We start from the raw sequence: 16,852 nt of genomic DNA, 5'->3' as shown, positions 1-16,852 counted from the left end.
AAGCCACCAAACACTTCCGTGTTTTCCCTATTCAAAGACTGTTACGTGAGGAGTTATACCAGTAAGTATGGTGCCACAAAACAAAACTTTTTTTTTTGGGTACCATAGGAATGAATGGGGCTAGGCTAAATGCTAACACATTCACAACGCGCTGTACAGTGCACGCATTGAAAAAAGATAGGTATGTATTAATTCGTCTAGGTTGAGGTAATAACATAGTTTAATATGGCAAAAGGGTAGACTATTCCTTTAAAATGAAGTCCTTAGTAACTGGATTTGTTAAAAAATAACATTTTAATATATTTACAGTAGGAAATTTACAAAATATCTTCAAGGAACATGAACTTCACGTAATACCCTAATAATTTTTAGGATAAAAAAACTATTTTGACCCATACAGTGTATTTTTAGCTATTGCTGAAAATATACCTGTGCGACTTATAAGTGGTTTTGTTTTCCGTTTTGTAAGCAAATGGTCTTAACCTACCAAAAATGTTTACCCGAGTATATGCTAAACTTTACGTTTCCGTTGTTTACGTTTCATTATAGTTCAAAACCCCAGTTATTAGCAATAAACTAAATTCACTCTATCAAAACAATCAAATCTACCCAGGGAATAAGTTACGGGTTGATTTGTGATTCATTTCCTGGAAAGGGTATTGAAAGTTGAGCTTGATGAATATATGGACGCTAAATGAAATAATTATCTGCTCGCAATGAAATAAAGATGGGATCAAAGACGCCATACTGTCTCCTTAAAAATGATCATAGTCTCCAGCCATCAGTTAAGAGATGAGATCAATGGTTGGTTCGTAATTATGAGTTAACATTGTCTTAATGGTTTGCAACGGAAATAAAAGGTGTTAAAAGGCATTTAGATAAGACTATGTTGTCTTATACAGATAAGCAGCTACACGGTACTGCAGTAAAGTGCATCAGCGCTCCACTTTCTTTAGCATCTAATTTCAGTCTCTCTCTTGTCCTGTCTGGGGAGATGAGGTCTTATACACACCCTCTATCTTTACTTAAAGGCTGATCCATAAACCTCAAAAGTGTAAGCTGCAAAAATCAATATGTTTCTATTAATCACATTTAGGGCTGGGCAGACACAGTCTCTCTTTCCCTAAATCTCATTACTGTAACCAATATCAGAGGAGGAGCTGTTATCAGGTTAGCAGTGTTGAGTGGTTCTCTTTGAAGAAGCCTCATCCTCTTTCAGATGGTGTGTGATACGTGAAGCATTTCTCAGAAATGTTTTTCTGTCACCACAAAATTCAAAATAGCCTTAATACATTTTTCTCCTTGGTATTTTGTGATAGCGGTGTTACCGTTTTGTTTAAAGATGTAACATGCTTTGAGAAGCAAACTAGGTGCATATAGTAAAAAAAAAACAATACACGTATTGCTTTAATATTTATTGAAGCTTTGATTAACAGATGAGTGGTTTGAATGTTGCGAGTCTGAAGCTGAACTGAACAATGTGACATTTTGTGTTGTAGATGACTATTCCACACATGCTTGTTCCTCAGACCAAGTCTTTTATGTAAAAATATTCTTTAAAGAGTAACTAAACCCTTAACCAACTTTTTTTAGTTAATGATCTGTAAGAATGATGCTTTATTAGTGCTGTTCATTGATTTTAGTAAGTTTTTTGACATTTGGATATAAAGTGTTTCAATACTACAATATATGGTGTAAAAACGTCGGAGTGCTGCCCTCTTCAGGTTGAACGGTGGCTACTGCAGTTGAATTTTCCTATTGGATGTTGGGTCCAAAAAGTAACTCGTGACGTAAGCAGGTTCAAGCTCAGCACGCCCTTGTTACGATCTCACCACATGCTTGGTACGAGCTTAGTTCGTCCCCTCTATCTCCATTGGGATCTGCCCACTTTTCTTGCATTTTTTCAAATATTGCCAGTGGGTGGAGTCAGCCTCTGACCAGGGGTTTAGTTACGCTTTAAGTTTTACTCATCTTGGCATTGCGTGGCGTCAGTAAAGTAGTTTCGGTTGTGGGAGGTGGTGCTTTACAAAGGCACGCCATCTGAGAGGTCAGAGTGGGTGGAGCCATAGGATGTAAGCGTCAGGCTGGTTGTTATTGGTGGGCTGGATTGTTTAGATATCTGAAAAAACACAAAAAAATAATTTAATTTGCATGATATTAATACAACAGCAGTGAAAAGACCGAATGCACAATTGTGATCTTAAAAACTTCTATGTTTTTTCAGACTCATTCATTAAAGGATTAGTCCATTTTCTTAAAAGAAAAATCCAGATAATTTACTCACCACCATGTCATCCAAAATGTTGATGTCTTTCTTTGTTCAGTCGAGAATAAATTATGTTTTTTGAAGAAAACATTGCAGAATTTTTCTAATTTTAATGGACTTTAATAGAGCCCAACATTTAATACTTAATTCAATACTTAACAGTTTTTTTCAACGGAGTTTCAAAGGACTATAAACAATCCCAAACGAGGCATAAGGGTCTTATCTAGCGAAACGATTGTCATTTTTGACAATAAAAATAACAAATATACACTTTTAAAGCACAACTTCTCGTCGTGTAGATCCGGTCGTGATGCGCCAGCTGACCCCACTACGTCACCGCAATACGTCATCACGTCAAGAGGTCACAGAGGACGAACGCGAAACTCCGCCCCAGTGTTTACATGTGTTGAGAAAGAGAACCGTTCCTACGTTGTTGTATGTCAACTGATACTAATTAATATCTTTGTGGCAGTTTATTGTTTAAAATGGTCCGCAAATGTGCGTTTTATATATGTAACACGTGAGCTCCCTACGTCACTACGCATTTACGTTAGATCGGGCTGGACCGGACCTTGACGAAAAATTGTGGTTTAAAAGTATATATTTTTTATTTTTCTTGTCAAAAATGACAATCGTTTCGCTAGATAAGACCCTTATGCCTCGTTTGGGATTGTTATAGTCCTTTGAAACTCCGTTGAAAAAAACCGCTACATCCTGAGTCAAGTATTAAATGTTGGGTTCTATTAAAGTCCATCAAAATTAGAAAAATTCTGCAATGTTTTCTTCAAAAAACACAATTTCTTCTGGACTGAACAAAGAAAGACATCGATATTTTGGATGACATGGTGGTGAGTAGATTATCTGGATTTTTCTTTTGAGAAAATGGAATATTCCTTTAACATAATTTAATGTATTGGGTATCATGAACTAACAATGAAGAATATATATATATATATATATATATATATATATATATATATACAAAATTGTTTATTGTTTGTTCATGTAAGTTCATTGTGCATTACTTAATGTTAATAGAATATAGCGTAAAAGGGACACTTCTTTTTTTTTTAGAAAATATGCTCATTTTCCAGGTCCCCCAGAGTCAAACATTTGATTTTTACCGTTTTGGAATCCATTCAGCTGATCTTTTAGCATAGCTTAGCATAATTCATTGAATCTGATTAGACCATTAGCATTGTGCTAAAAATAACCAAAGAGTTTCAATATTTTTCCTATTTAAAACTTGACTCTTTTGTAGTTACATCATGTACTAAGACCGACGGAAAAATTAAAAGTTGCAATTTTCTAGGCAGATATGGGTAGGAACTATAGTCTCATTTTGGCGTAATAATCAAGGACTTTGCTGCAGGAAAAACAGGAAATAGTCCCCTGCTATTGAAAGTAACCAAGGGGACTATTTTCGGGCAGTGCGTAATATCAATACGCCTGCTGCAGCCATGTTACGGCAGCAAAGTCACTGATTATTACGCCAGAATGAGAGTATAATTCCTAACCATATCTGCCTAGAAAATCGCAACTTTTAATTTTCTGTCTGTCTTAATACACAATCTAACTACAGAAGAGTCAAGTTTTAAATAGATAAAATATTCAAACTCTTTGGTTATTTTTAGCACAATGCTAATGGTCTAATCAGATTCAATGAATTATGCTAAGCTATGCTAAAAGTTCTACCGCCAGACCCGGAGATCAGCTGAATGGATTCCAAAACGGTAAAAATCAAATGTTTAACTCTAGTGAAGCTGAAAAATTAGCATATTTTCTAAAAAGTGGAGTGTTCCTTTAAAGGACAAGTTCGGTATTTCACACTTAAAGCCCTGTTTTCAGATTGTTTATGATGAAGTAGAACGGTTTTGACTGAAATTTCGACATATGCGGCTGCCCAGAGAATTTTTGGGTGTTTGTGTTTCAGCTCCTACCTTTCCAATGGGTTTAATGGTGCACTAGAACAATCCTTCCTAAAATGCATTAAACTTTCGTTTACAAAGACGTGAAACTCACTGAGTGGTCAGGGGTGTTCACTGATATGCTCACACAAAAATCACTGCAAAATACGCATTCCAACAGGTTTTATCGTAGTTTTTGCCAACTCCATTGACTTGTATTAGATGTGCTGTGAGGTATGGTATTACTCCGCGTCGGGAACTTTGTTTTCTATTCTTGCAATTGGCAATGGCGGATTAGCGCCACCAACTGGGCTGGAGTGTCTATTATTCAAGCTCTCAGCGGAAGAATGTACGGGTGTGGGGCGTTTGGAAAAATAGGTCAAATCCTGTAATTCCGAAGCTAAGCCTTTTCTTCACCATAAAACAGACCAAAGAAAACAAAAAGCAGGCTGAAACACAAACACCCAAAAATTCTCGGGGCAGCCGCAAATGTCGAAATTTCAGTCAAAACCGTTCTATTTCATCATAAACAATCTGAAAACGGCTTTAAGTGTAAAATACCGAACTTGTCCTTTAACGTTACATTCTGTTTGAAAATGAAAAATTAAACCTTGTTGTAACGGATATTAGCGAAAAATCTTTCGAAAATCACAAATGGCCCTCATAGTAATAACTTTCTAATCACAAATATTGTTTTCCATTCTGCTCTACTCACATCATCAAACTTATGCTCACTAAAAACTTCATTTTTATCAATAAACGTCAGCAAGATCCAATCACAGATGATTGAGCACTAGATGAGAAAAAGGGAGACAATGTTAGATTCAAGTTAAAATCAACACAAAACATATCGAGAAATAGGAGTGACAGTTAAAATTTAAATGAAGGATCAATGTAATGATTCAAACATAAAAATGTAAATAATTCAATTTTTAAAATGAATAGACATTTTAAAACTTTTTATTCATGTTTTAAAATGTAGTAAAAAAAATTTATTCTTTATTTAATTGCATTAAAAGCATTTGGTAATTGTGTTTCTTTTTTGTTTTTCCATATACTTTACTTTTTTGAGTAAAAAAAATGCCATTGGACTGTTTACATGTGAGGCATCCAATAAACTTTCGACTCATTTTTTAAAACACCCCCCCTCCAACGCTATTATAATAAAAATTTGTGGAAATTTGCCACATAATTAAAATGCATTCAACTGATGAGCCATTTTTATGTGTAAGTGAGTGGCACTTCTGCTCCTCCATAAAAACATTTTAGGATTTACATCTTACTCTGCAAAACTCTTGAGAGAATTGCATCTTTCTTACAATAACATTCAACAATGAATCATTTGTGTAAGACCCAAAGTGTGTATTACGAAAGTCAATGGAGTCAATTTTACATTTCTTTTGCCTTTAACCAAGGACCATTTCTTGTCGCACAGTATAGCTCAGATGTGTTTAGTAGTGACAATCAGGACAAAATCGTTTGATTCAAGATGAACTATGGGCCCTCAAATACCTCTTTCAATCTGGGTTACGTTAGATCAAGCACTGCCCAAGGAAATCTGAGATCCCTCCCATAATGCAATTTGTGAGATGTCTATATCTGTCATCGAAGTCTTAAAATGGCTTCATCATTAACCCAAAATAACCATGTTTTTAATACACATTCATACACTACAACTTACGATTCCGACTGATGTCATAGCCGTGACCGTGTTGATGATGGTTGGAATTAAACTAAATCTTCCCGCCTGTAAAGAGAACGTACTGATTCAATAAAAGATTTATAGAGAGAGTCATTATGTCAATAGACGATTATTGTACTTCCTGTATGATCTTACATGTCCATGTACAATAACATCCAGGCGAATCCCAAAAGCTTTAATGAGTGATCTGTACTCTACGCCATCCTTATTGTAGTACTTTGCAAACCTGAGCATAAAGATAAATCCTTCAGTAGACTGATACTCAAGAGTCAAAATAAAGTACGGCATATTTAGGTGTCACTTTAAAACATAATAAATATACATTGTATGACAAAATCTATTTTTTAAACCTGATAAACAATACTTGCTTGTTTTTTGTGATAAAATTATTGAAATGTATTCTGTAATAATGGTTGGCTGTGACTTAATGTTTTAATGATTAAACAATTGGTTCATTTTTATAAATATTATGATCTATTCAGATTATTAGTAGTAAATTATTGTTATTTAAACAAAAATGAAATTAATGTAAAAGCATTAAATTCAAAAAATACTTACAGTACAGTATTTTTATATTAAAATGGTCCATTAGACTATAAATCAGTCCCCTCAGAAAAACATGGTTATGCGATCGCATTCAACACATAATCAGCCGCATATTTATGCGGGGGCTGCATTTTTTCAAATACAGCGTACTTTTGCAGCATAAATGGTCATTTTCCGTGCGCAAAACATGTGGGGCTTGCATGATTTCATAATCCCTGCATTTTCGTAGCAAAATTCATGTATATCTTAGCAGAAAGTTGAAAAATTTTGGATTTACTTAACACAAGCGCAGCCATGTCCCCCATTGCCATGGGAACGTTATGAAGTGACGTGATTATGTGACGTGAAAATCATTGAAAAGCTGCAGACATTTTTTGCAAGTTCCCCGCCATTATTTTTGCAAGCTCCCCGCCATTATTTTTGCAAGTTCCCCGCCATTATTTTTGCAAGCTCCCCGCCATTATTTTTGCAAGTTCCCCGCCATTATTTTTGCAAGTTCCCCGCCATTATTTTTGCAAGTTCCCCGCCATTATTTTTGCAAGTTCCCCGCCATTATTTTTGCAAGTTCCCCGCCATTATTTTTGCAAGTTCCCCGCCATTATTTTTGCAAGTTCCCCGCCATTATTTTTGCAAGTTCCCCGCCATTATTTTTGCAAGTTCCCCGCCATTATTTTTGCAAGTTCCCCGCCATTATTTTTGCAAGTTCCCCGCCATTATTTTTGCAAGTTCCCCGCCATTATTTTTGCAAGTTTCCGCAATTTCATCTCATAAATTTGCATAAATATCCTGCATATTCCATCTAATTTTTTAAGAAAACATGCATCAAGATCAAGGATTTTTGCTCGCAACAATCACAAAACAACTCAGCTGGAAGGACTGTTCTGCATATTTATAAATTGAACGTCATTATAAAAGACAAGTTTTACTGGAAATTCATCCCTGCTGTAACCCATTTACCTGTAGTAGTAGCCTGAGGTTGGCAGGTCTTTTCTCAGATCCAGTCTTCTGAACGAATATGTTGGTTTGCATTCAGAAGGATCCGAATCAAAATCACACTTCCAATTAATAAACACTCCGATTATTCCACCCTGACAATATAGACATTTAAAAACACATATATTAATTCTTCGAATGCAGAAAGTAGCTGTTAAAAATGAACGAAAGCTTGCTTACTGTACGTACAGTTCTGCAAAGTTCACTGAATTTCTCTCTGGCCTGCTCTGCGATAAAGCCGAGACTGAACACGGGACAATAAGGGTTGGTCTCTGGGTGATAATGGCACCGTGTCAGTTTCTTTGGCTTGTTTGGTTTGATGTTTCCCCTGTGGATGAAATTATGGACTATTTAGATGAAGCATAACAGGCAGTCAAAGTTTAAAACACATCTGCACATTCGGTAATATTCTTGCAAATTGTATAGACGGTTTCAGCAGTAACAACATAAAGAAGCGGCTGTCCGCTAAGAATAAATAACCACAAAGGTACTTCAAATGTAGTTTATTTATATAACAAGCAAAAAAACAACAACACATAGATTACCTAGGACACCAAAACATGTGTTATTTTCGACGAGGCATATGTTCAAGAGATCCGTTTAGCAACTAGTCAGACCATTAAAAAAACGAAACCGGAAGTAAAGTTAGGATCCAGACGTGTATCACGTGCGTCCGATGAAACCGTCTATAATAATAATAATCAAGTCATCAACAGAATAAAACAACACAAAGGAGATATGGGGGGTCACCTTATCGGCAAGAAGCAGACTGTATGGGGGATTCCCACGAAACCATTGAAACACCACGGCACTAATGATTTTAGCTTTAAAATGTGTAATATAGTAACATTAAAAAGCATCAGAATTAACACAATACTGTGTTCTACCTTGCACAATGTGTGATTTCAACATAAGAATTTATAATTGTAAATTTTATCTCATTTTCTGCTGAAATTCTCATTACCGCAATGTGTCCGGCTGTGTTTGAACATGCGTTATGTTGTAATTTAAACAAATTAACACAAAAATATTAAGAAAAAAAAATAAATGGATGTTTTGCTAGACTACTTTAGATGACAGAAAAAATATTTACTGAATATTCATGTATAATAATAATGAAGAAAAATTAGGAAAATAATGTGTCCATGCCTGATCTTCTCATCCTCCGCAACACTTTTTGAGAACAGTTTAAGCACACATACAGAATTTTAATAAAGTTTGATTTTGAGTGACCAAGCACATGGACCAGTTACTTCAAGATGGCTACCAGGTAAGATAATTTTTTTACAGTTAATTTGAAATATTGTTTGTCAGAATGCTTACACGACATTTTGATTATCATTACCGCAACAGATGCTTATTAAATGTTAATTTAATGAATAGAAGCATAATACTTTGATTTTAAATGCATGTGCAGAATCTCCAAATTATGTTCTTTTAGGTTTGTCATGTCATTTTGAAAATATGTCAGTGTTGATGTTTTCTGACTGTTGCGGTAATGAGATTTTTTAGGACTAATTTTTTTAATTATGTTACAAAAAGTGTTAAATGATAAGTAAAAGTTTTTAAATTAATGTTCCCATTTACTCCAGACTTTGTTTTTCAATGTCTGGTGGGAAAAAAAGTTAATTTAAGCAATTTTTACATTTTCATGCTTGACATTTTTAAAACCAAGTTTTCGTGAGAATCACCCGTATATATCAGTGGTTCTCAAACTGGGGGACAGATGGTGCCGGGGGGACACAGTTTTATTACATTTTTTAGAAAATATATACATTTTTCATAAATTCTGATTAATTAAACCTCAGAAAAATAAGGCTACTAACCAACAGCGATACATAGCATAATATTTTTGTCACACATTTCCTTTTGGGGGGGCTGCGCCAAGGTAAACCATACACAAGAGGGGGCACCAAAAAACTTTGAGAACCACTTGTATATACAAATCAACTCAACCACATTTAATTTTGTATATAAAAATGTTTAAACATTTAAAAATGCCTGCACTGTATGTGCCCCTGGACCACAAAACCAGTCATAAGTCGCACAGGTAAATCTTTGTCAATGGCTAACAATACATTGTATGGGTCAAAATTATAGATTTTTTTTTATGCCAAAAATTATTAGGATATTAAAGGGGACAAGCTTTAAGAGTGCTATATTTTTGTACACAGCCTTTCTATTAAACCTAGAAAATGTGTAAAAGAACAACACAGTAACTTAGATTTGGTAAACAATTCTTTGTAAGCATGTGGAAAAAATAGGTAATTGAAATTTGGCTCCCCTTGTGATGTCAGAAGGGGATAATACCGCCCCTTAATCTGCATTATCCAACCATGGCACTGCCATCTAGGGCAGAAATCAGCTCATTAGCATTTTAAAGGACACACCCAATAATGGCACATTTGCCCGCACCTTTTATTACATAGACCCATCAGACCATTATTTAAACGAAGTATTCGCTTTAAAATCTCCCAGTTTTTGGACTCATAAACATCCATTTCCATGATAAATAAATGGTTTTGTGGTCCAGGGGCACATATATCAATTAAAACCACATAAAAACGAAAGTTATAGTACGGCATTGTGTTAGCAGCGCAAGAGGTGATGGGTTTGATCCAAAGGAACAAAAATGTATGCCTTGTAATGTTCTGATACCTTGAAATATTTTCCAAATCCATAAATGTAATTTTAGAATTAATTCATGCCAGCATTAATTATACATGTGAAATGTACAAAGACTTGCGAACAAACCTGAGAACTTTAAACTTGGGAAAATGGATGGCGTTTTTTATGAACACCGTGAAATTAATCGCTTGTTCCAAAGCTGGTTCCCTAAAGAAACAGAAAACACTTTTTAGTGCATTTGTGTTTTTGTTTTTTAACAATCAGTAAAACCCCAGTACCTAATAACAGCATATTCCGCAATGGGACACCATGTTTTAATCTCACAGGTCTTAAATGTGTAGTTGTAGTAGGGTACACATCGTCCAGTCCTCTGACCTGTCCAAAAAACAGGGTTGATATAATACCATATTGTGTAAACCAAAAGTGATTTTGCCATGCCTGTACATATGCATTATAAATGTAAACCTCACCATGACCACCAAAATCAATTTGCCCTCGAACACAGTCAGAATCCTTATTGCACTTTGCATTGGGGACAGCATAATGCTGGAAAAAAAAAATGGACACGTAAGCTTATAGCTTTTACAAATCAAAGTAAATGTCTTTATGTAAAGATATAAAGCTGTTTCGTATTCAGTGCTCACCTCAGCACACGTGCCCTGTCTCTGATTATGTGTCACTTCTCTTCTAAGTATGGTGCTGATGACATCACCACCCTGCACATCAAAACCAAACAGGGTTGAAAAGGATGTAGTTTGTTTTGTAGGCACACAATAGTGACTATGGTGTGTTCCTGGGTATAGCTCAATTGGTAGAGCATTTCATAAGAACCACAAGGTCATGGGTAGGCATGGGCTGGTATAAGATTCTGGTGGTATGTTAACCTTTAGCAAAAAAAACATGGTTTCACGGTGTTGAGGTATTGCCATTGCAACACTAAAATGTGTTATTTTCAAATGCCATGTAAAGCCTTTAAATTGTACTATGCTTTCAAAAAATATATAATATTTTCATGTTTATTAAATGTAAACATCAAATCAATCACATACATTTTGTATAAACACAGCTCATACGGTATCACAGAACATTTTAGTTTTGAAACCTTGACTGTTTAAAACCTCGGTATACTTTGAAACAGGTAACCGGCCCATGCCTAGTCATGGGTTCAATACCCAGGAAACACACACACTGATGACTAGGACTGTGCAAAAAAAGTGATTTTTCGATTCATCTTTTTTTATGTGGTCGATTCAAAATTTATTCTCAAAGGCCACGAATCGATTTTTTTTTTCATATTTATTTCCACAAACATTGACCCTAAGATTAACGTTGATCTAATTCTAGTCTTCTAATATACAGGTTTGTGGCTCTTAATTTCTTTTTATTAATTAATTACCCATGTAAACTTATGTTTACTGTTCTTTTTTATAAATATAAGTAGTAAATCTATGTTAATCGAGTTGAATCGAGAATTGAATATAAAAATAGTTCCGACAATCGGAACCAAAAAATCGAATCGATTTGATAGCTTGTGAATCGAAATCGAAACAATCTGGAACATCTGAATCGATACCCAGTCCTACTGATGACGATGCAAAAAGTCATATTCTGATCTATCAAAGGCCCCCTACAGGCAGTGTGGTATTCAAGACCAGCTCATTCGAGTCCGAGTCAATACCGAGTCCAGAGAGGGTTGAGTCCGAGTCCAGAGAGGGTCGAGGCCGAGTCCAGAGAGGGTCGAGTCCGAGTCAAGACAGAGTCCAGAGAGGGTTGAGTCTGAGTCCAGAGAGGGTTGAGTCTGAGTCCAGAGAGGGTTGAGTCTGAGTCCAGAGAGGGTTGAGTCTGAGTCCAGAGAGGGTTGAGTCTGAGTCAAGAGAGGGTTGAGTCCGAGTCAAGACCTAAGACCTAGTCCAGAGAGGGTTGAGTCAGATTCAAGACCTAGTCCAGAGAGGGTTGAGTCCGAGTCGAGACTGAGTCCAGAGAGGTTTGAGTCCGAGTCAAGAGAGGGTTGAGTCCGAGTCAAGACCTAAGACCTAGTCCAGAGAGGGTTGAGTCAGAGTCAATACCTAGTCCAGAGAGGGTTGAGTCCCAGTCAAGACCGAGTCCACAGAGGGTTGAGTCCGAGTCAAGACCGAGTCCACAGAGGGTTGAGTCCGAGTCAAGACCGAGTCCACAGAGGGTTGAGTCCGAGTCAAGACCGAGTCCACAGAGGGTTGAGTCCGAGTCAAGACCGAGTCCAGAGAGGGTTGATTCCGAATCAAGACCGAGTCCAGAGAGGGTTGAGTGAGTCCGAGTCAAGAACGAGTCCAGAGAGGGTTGAGTCCCAGTCAAGACCGAGTCCACAGAGGGTTGAGTCCCAGTCAAGACCGAGTCCAGAGAGGGTTGAGTCCCAGTCAAGACCGAGTCCACAGAGGGTTGAGTCCGAGTCAAGACCGAGTCCAGAGAGGCTTGAGTCCGAGTCAAGACAGAGTCCAGAGAGGGTTGAGTCTGAGTCAAGAGAGGGTTGAGTCCGAGTCAAGACCTAAGACCTAGTCCAGAGAGGGTTGAGTCAGATTCAAGACCTAGTCCAGAGAGGGTTGAGTCCGAGTCGAGACTGAGTCCAGAGAGGTTTGAGTCCGAGTCAAGAGAGGGTTGAGTCCGAGTCAAGACCTAAGACCTAGTCCAGAGAGGGTTGAGTCAGAGTCAATACCTAGTCCAGAGAGGGTTGAGTCCCAGTCAAGACCGAGTCCACAGAGGGTTGAGTCCGAGTCAAGACCGAGTCCACAGAGGGTTGAGTCCGAGTCAAGACCGAGTCCACAGAGGGTTGAGTCCGAGTCAAGACCGAGTCCACAGAGGGTTGAGTCCGAGTCAAGACCGAGTCCAGAGAGGGTTGATTCCGAATCAAGACCGAGTCCAGAGAGGGTTGAGTGAGTCCGGGTCAAGAACGAGTCCAGAGAGGGTTGAGTCCCAGTCAAGACCAAGTCCACAGAGGGTTGAGTCCCAGTCAAGACCGAGTCCAGAGAGGGGTGAGTGAGTCCCAGTCAAGACCGAGTCCAGAGCGGGTTGAGTCCGAGTCAAGACCGAGTCCAGAGAGGGTTGAGTCCAAGTCAAGACCGAGTCCAGAGAGGGTTGAGTCCGAGTCAAGACTGAGTCCAGAGAGGGTTGAGTCCGAGTCAAGACCGAGTCCAGAGAGGGTTGAGTGAGTCCGAGTCAAGAACGAGTCCAGAGAGGGTTGAGTGAGTCCGATTCAAGAACGAGTCCAGATAGGGTTGAGTCCCAGTCAAGACCGAGGCCAGAGTGGGTTGAGTCCGAGTCAAGACCGAGTCCAGAGAGGGATGAGTCCGAGTCAAGACCGAGTCCAGAGAGGGTTGAGTCCGAGTCAAGACCGAGTCCAGAGAGGGTTGAGTGAGTCCAAGTCAAGACCGAGTCCAGAGTGGGTTGTGTCCGTGTCAAGACCGAGTCCAGAGAGGGTTGAGTCCGAGTCAAGACCGAGTCCAGAGAGGGTTGAGTGAGTCCGAGTCCAGAGAGGGTTGAGTCCGAGTCAAGAACGAGTCCAGAGAGGGTTGAGTGAGTCCGAGTCAAGAACGAGTCCAGAGAGGGTTGAGTGAGTCCGAGTCAAGAACGAGTCCAGAGAGGGTTGAGTCCCAGTCAAGACCGAGTCCAGATAGGGTTGAGTCTGAGTCAACACAGAGTCCAGAGAGGGTTGAGTCTGAGTCAACAAAGAGTCCAGAGAGGGTTGAGTCTGAGCAAGATCCAGATAGGGTTGAGTCTGAGTCAACACAGATTCCAGAGAGTGTTGAGTCTGAGTCAACACAGAGTCCAGAGAGGGTTGAGTCTGAGTCAAGACTGAGTCCAGAGAGGGTCGAGTCCGAGTCAAGACCGAGTCCAGAGAGGGTTGAGTCCGAGTCAAGACCGAGTCCAGAGAGGGTTGAGTCCGAGTCAAGACCGAGCCCAGAGAGGGTCGAGTCCGAGTCAAGAGAGGGTTGAGTCCGAGTCAAGACCTATTCCAGAGAGGGTTGAGTCCGAGTCAAGACCGAGTCTAGAGAGGGTTGAGTCCGAGTCAAGACCGAGTCCAGAGAGGGTTGAGTCCGAGTCAAGACCGAGTCCAGAGAGGGTTGAGTCCGAGTCAAGACCGAGTCCAGAGAGGGTTGAGTCCGAGTCAAGACCGAGTCCAGAGAGGGTTGAGTCCGAGTCAAGATCGAGTTCAGAGAGGGTTGAGTCCGAGTCAAGACCAAGACCAGAAAGGTTGAGTCCGAGTCAAGACCGAGTGCACATAAAGTTGGGTCTGAGAAAAATATGTGTAGTGCCACTCTGTGTTTTGGCGCCACCGTCTTATCATTTTGGGTAACAGCGGCTTATCTAATGCAGTGCAATAAAACGGGTGCGTTTTATTGCACTGCCATGAGGTAAAAGTCATGGCAATGCAAAAACCTCCTCAGGTCTGACCATCTTACCTCGCGTCAGTCTGATGCTCGCAAAAAATCACCAATCACTGTTTGTGTAAATTTTTCATCAGTTTAAAGAAAAAGTAATATATATATATATATATTAAAAGGGACTCATGTGGACTCGAGAATAAGTCCGGTTCCAAATCTATTTGAGTACGAGTCGAGACCGAGTCAAAATGCTCACGAGTCCATGACAAGACCAAGACCATTAAAATATGGTCTCGAGACCGAGTCCAAGACAGAGTCTCGAGTATTACAACACTGCCTACAGGCATTCTAAAAACAGGGCTTGTGCGTTAAAAACTATACTACCTGGTTTAAGTAAAACATGTCATTTTACTGCTTCAAATTGCTCATGCCGAAAAGGTCATTTGAAAAGGTTGCACTCAAAAAATGCTCGGTTAATTTCAACCCAATGTTGGGTCAAAAAGGGTAATTTGGGTAATTCAACACATGCTGGGTTGGTTTATCCCATTGTTGAGTCAAATATAAACACGTTCTGGGTGAATTTTGCCCAATCGCTAGGTTTGTCCCTTATTAACCCAGCAATAACCCAGCATTTATCGAGTGAAGCTCAGGTATAAATAGCTTCTGAGTGGTAAAAAACAAACTTTGTTACCACTTTTAACAATTCATGCTGAAATGGATTTGTATTTTTGGATTTAACTCTAAAGAAAACCCTTGGCGGGTGAAAGATGCTAATGGATTTTTCTATACAGTGTCACCTCAGAAGGTTGGACATATTCTGTCGTGTCTAGAATGTTGTCTCCCAGCATGGCCACACCTCTCATCTCCGTATAGACTGAGCTATCTGGACGGTCCTCCGTCTCCTGGTATGCTTTTTGAATGATAAATACATACCTGCATAGATAAAATACTATATAAATTAGAGATGCACCGATGTTAAATGTTTCCACCGATGCCGATACAAATTAATTTAATTAACTTGCATTAACTAAATTCTGAAGATTAAAATGTATTGCCTGGTCCTGTTCTCTTTTGATTGACAGGATTTATCAGCCATGACTATCGGCTGTTTTTAAACTATCTGCCGATAGTATGAAAAATGCCGTTTATCGATCGATACCGATTATTGGCCGATATATTGGTACATCTCTCTCTTATTTAAAGGTATCCGTCACCTCTATTACTTAAAGGAACAGTTAAAAAATAAATAAAATGGTCATTACTATTTAAAATGTTTTTTCATGGGTTTACGACTACGCATATGATGACAAAGATGTTTATCATCCCTTATACAAAAGCATAGTATATGTAGAAATAAAATACGAGTATACAATAGAGAGAAAAGTGTTAAATATAGACAGAATATTAATGTCAGCACTATCAATCTAGAGCCAGATTGTTGCAAATGTGTCATAATTATGGTTTTGATTGGATTTCATACATTAGAAACAGGAAACCGCTTCAGATAAAGATAACTATATTAACATCCCAAGTGTTTGAGTCAGGTTTGTCAATGTAATACTATACTTTTGTGCTGTATCAGCTATCATCACTTCTTTAAGAGTACTGCAGTTTTTATGTCGTATTAAAGAAATGTTGTTGTTGTCAAAACTACTGCTAAAGCATTTCTGTGGTTTTTGCAGTACCATCAGAGACAGAGATTATGAAATGACTTCACTGGTTTCATATTTCAGTGGTATTGTTCTGAAATTCATTTCTATGAGAACCACAGCTATATTACTGACAGAAGTCATGATTATTTACAATAATGTATATTCACAATGGCAAATATTTTCTATTTTGTAATTGAAGGATGCCTGTACTGACGTCACAAAAGGAAAGGATTGTTTAAAAAAATATTATTAAGTTATTATGATATAAGAAAATATGTTGGAAAAACTTACCAAATAAAATATGTGATGACTAAGAACTGTACGGCTCGGTATATGACTCCAAGTTTTCTATCCTTCACCACCATAACCTTTGGAGTCTCATAATCCCAAAATCCTAAGAAAAAGTCTTTGAGGAATTCTAGGCAACCCATTTTAAAATTAAAATATTGTTTTTCCTGCAGAATGTATGTCCTTATCTTCACCACTGAACTGATGTGTATGCTGACACCAAGTTCTGTACTACATCTCTCTCTCTCTCTCACACACACGCACGCTGTTTCTCTCTCTCTCTCTCTCTCTCTCATGTTTGCTCTCAATAAAATAAAGCCACACAGACAGAAAAATAAAACATAATTTTAATAAAAACAAAATAATTATTTAAATACAAAGGTTATGAAATGCTAATACATTTAAGGCCAATTTTCCAGACAGGTCTCATCCTTGTCCCAGACTAAAATGCATTTTTGAACTGCCTTAATTTAAAAACACCTTGCACTGACATATCGTAACATATATCAACATTG

At 38.2% G+C, this 16,852-nt stretch overlaps 1 protein-coding gene across 1 annotated transcript; it reads right to left on the bottom strand.

Annotated features, from left to right (window-relative positions):
• Positions 1 to 1,296: 1,296 nt before the first annotated feature.
• Positions 1,297 to 16,588, bottom strand: p2rx2 (purinergic receptor P2X, ligand-gated ion channel, 2). The gene is made up of 12 exons (XM_055198449.2): positions 16,341 to 16,588; positions 15,195 to 15,330; positions 10,687 to 10,758; positions 10,513 to 10,588; positions 10,321 to 10,417; positions 10,169 to 10,249; positions 7,604 to 7,742; positions 7,379 to 7,509; positions 6,011 to 6,101; positions 5,855 to 5,920; positions 4,889 to 4,966; positions 1,297 to 2,119 (listed from the first exon to the last, which is right to left on the bottom strand). Exons 1-12 carry the CDS (start codon positions 16,478 to 16,480, stop codon positions 2,024 to 2,026), a joined length of 1,203 nt encoding a protein of 400 aa, XP_055054424.1. The 5' UTR covers positions 16,481 to 16,588; the 3' UTR covers positions 1,297 to 2,023.
• Between the last annotated feature and the right edge of the window lie 264 nt (positions 16,589 to 16,852).

This window comes from Misgurnus anguillicaudatus, chromosome 22 (genome assembly GCF_027580225.2).
Source record: "Misgurnus anguillicaudatus chromosome 22, ASM2758022v2, whole genome shotgun sequence".
Classification (NCBI taxonomy): domain Eukaryota; kingdom Metazoa; phylum Chordata; class Actinopteri; order Cypriniformes; family Cobitidae; genus Misgurnus; species Misgurnus anguillicaudatus.
The sequence above is the reverse complement of the archived record's forward strand: the minus strand, read 5'-3'. Positions and strand labels throughout refer to the sequence as shown.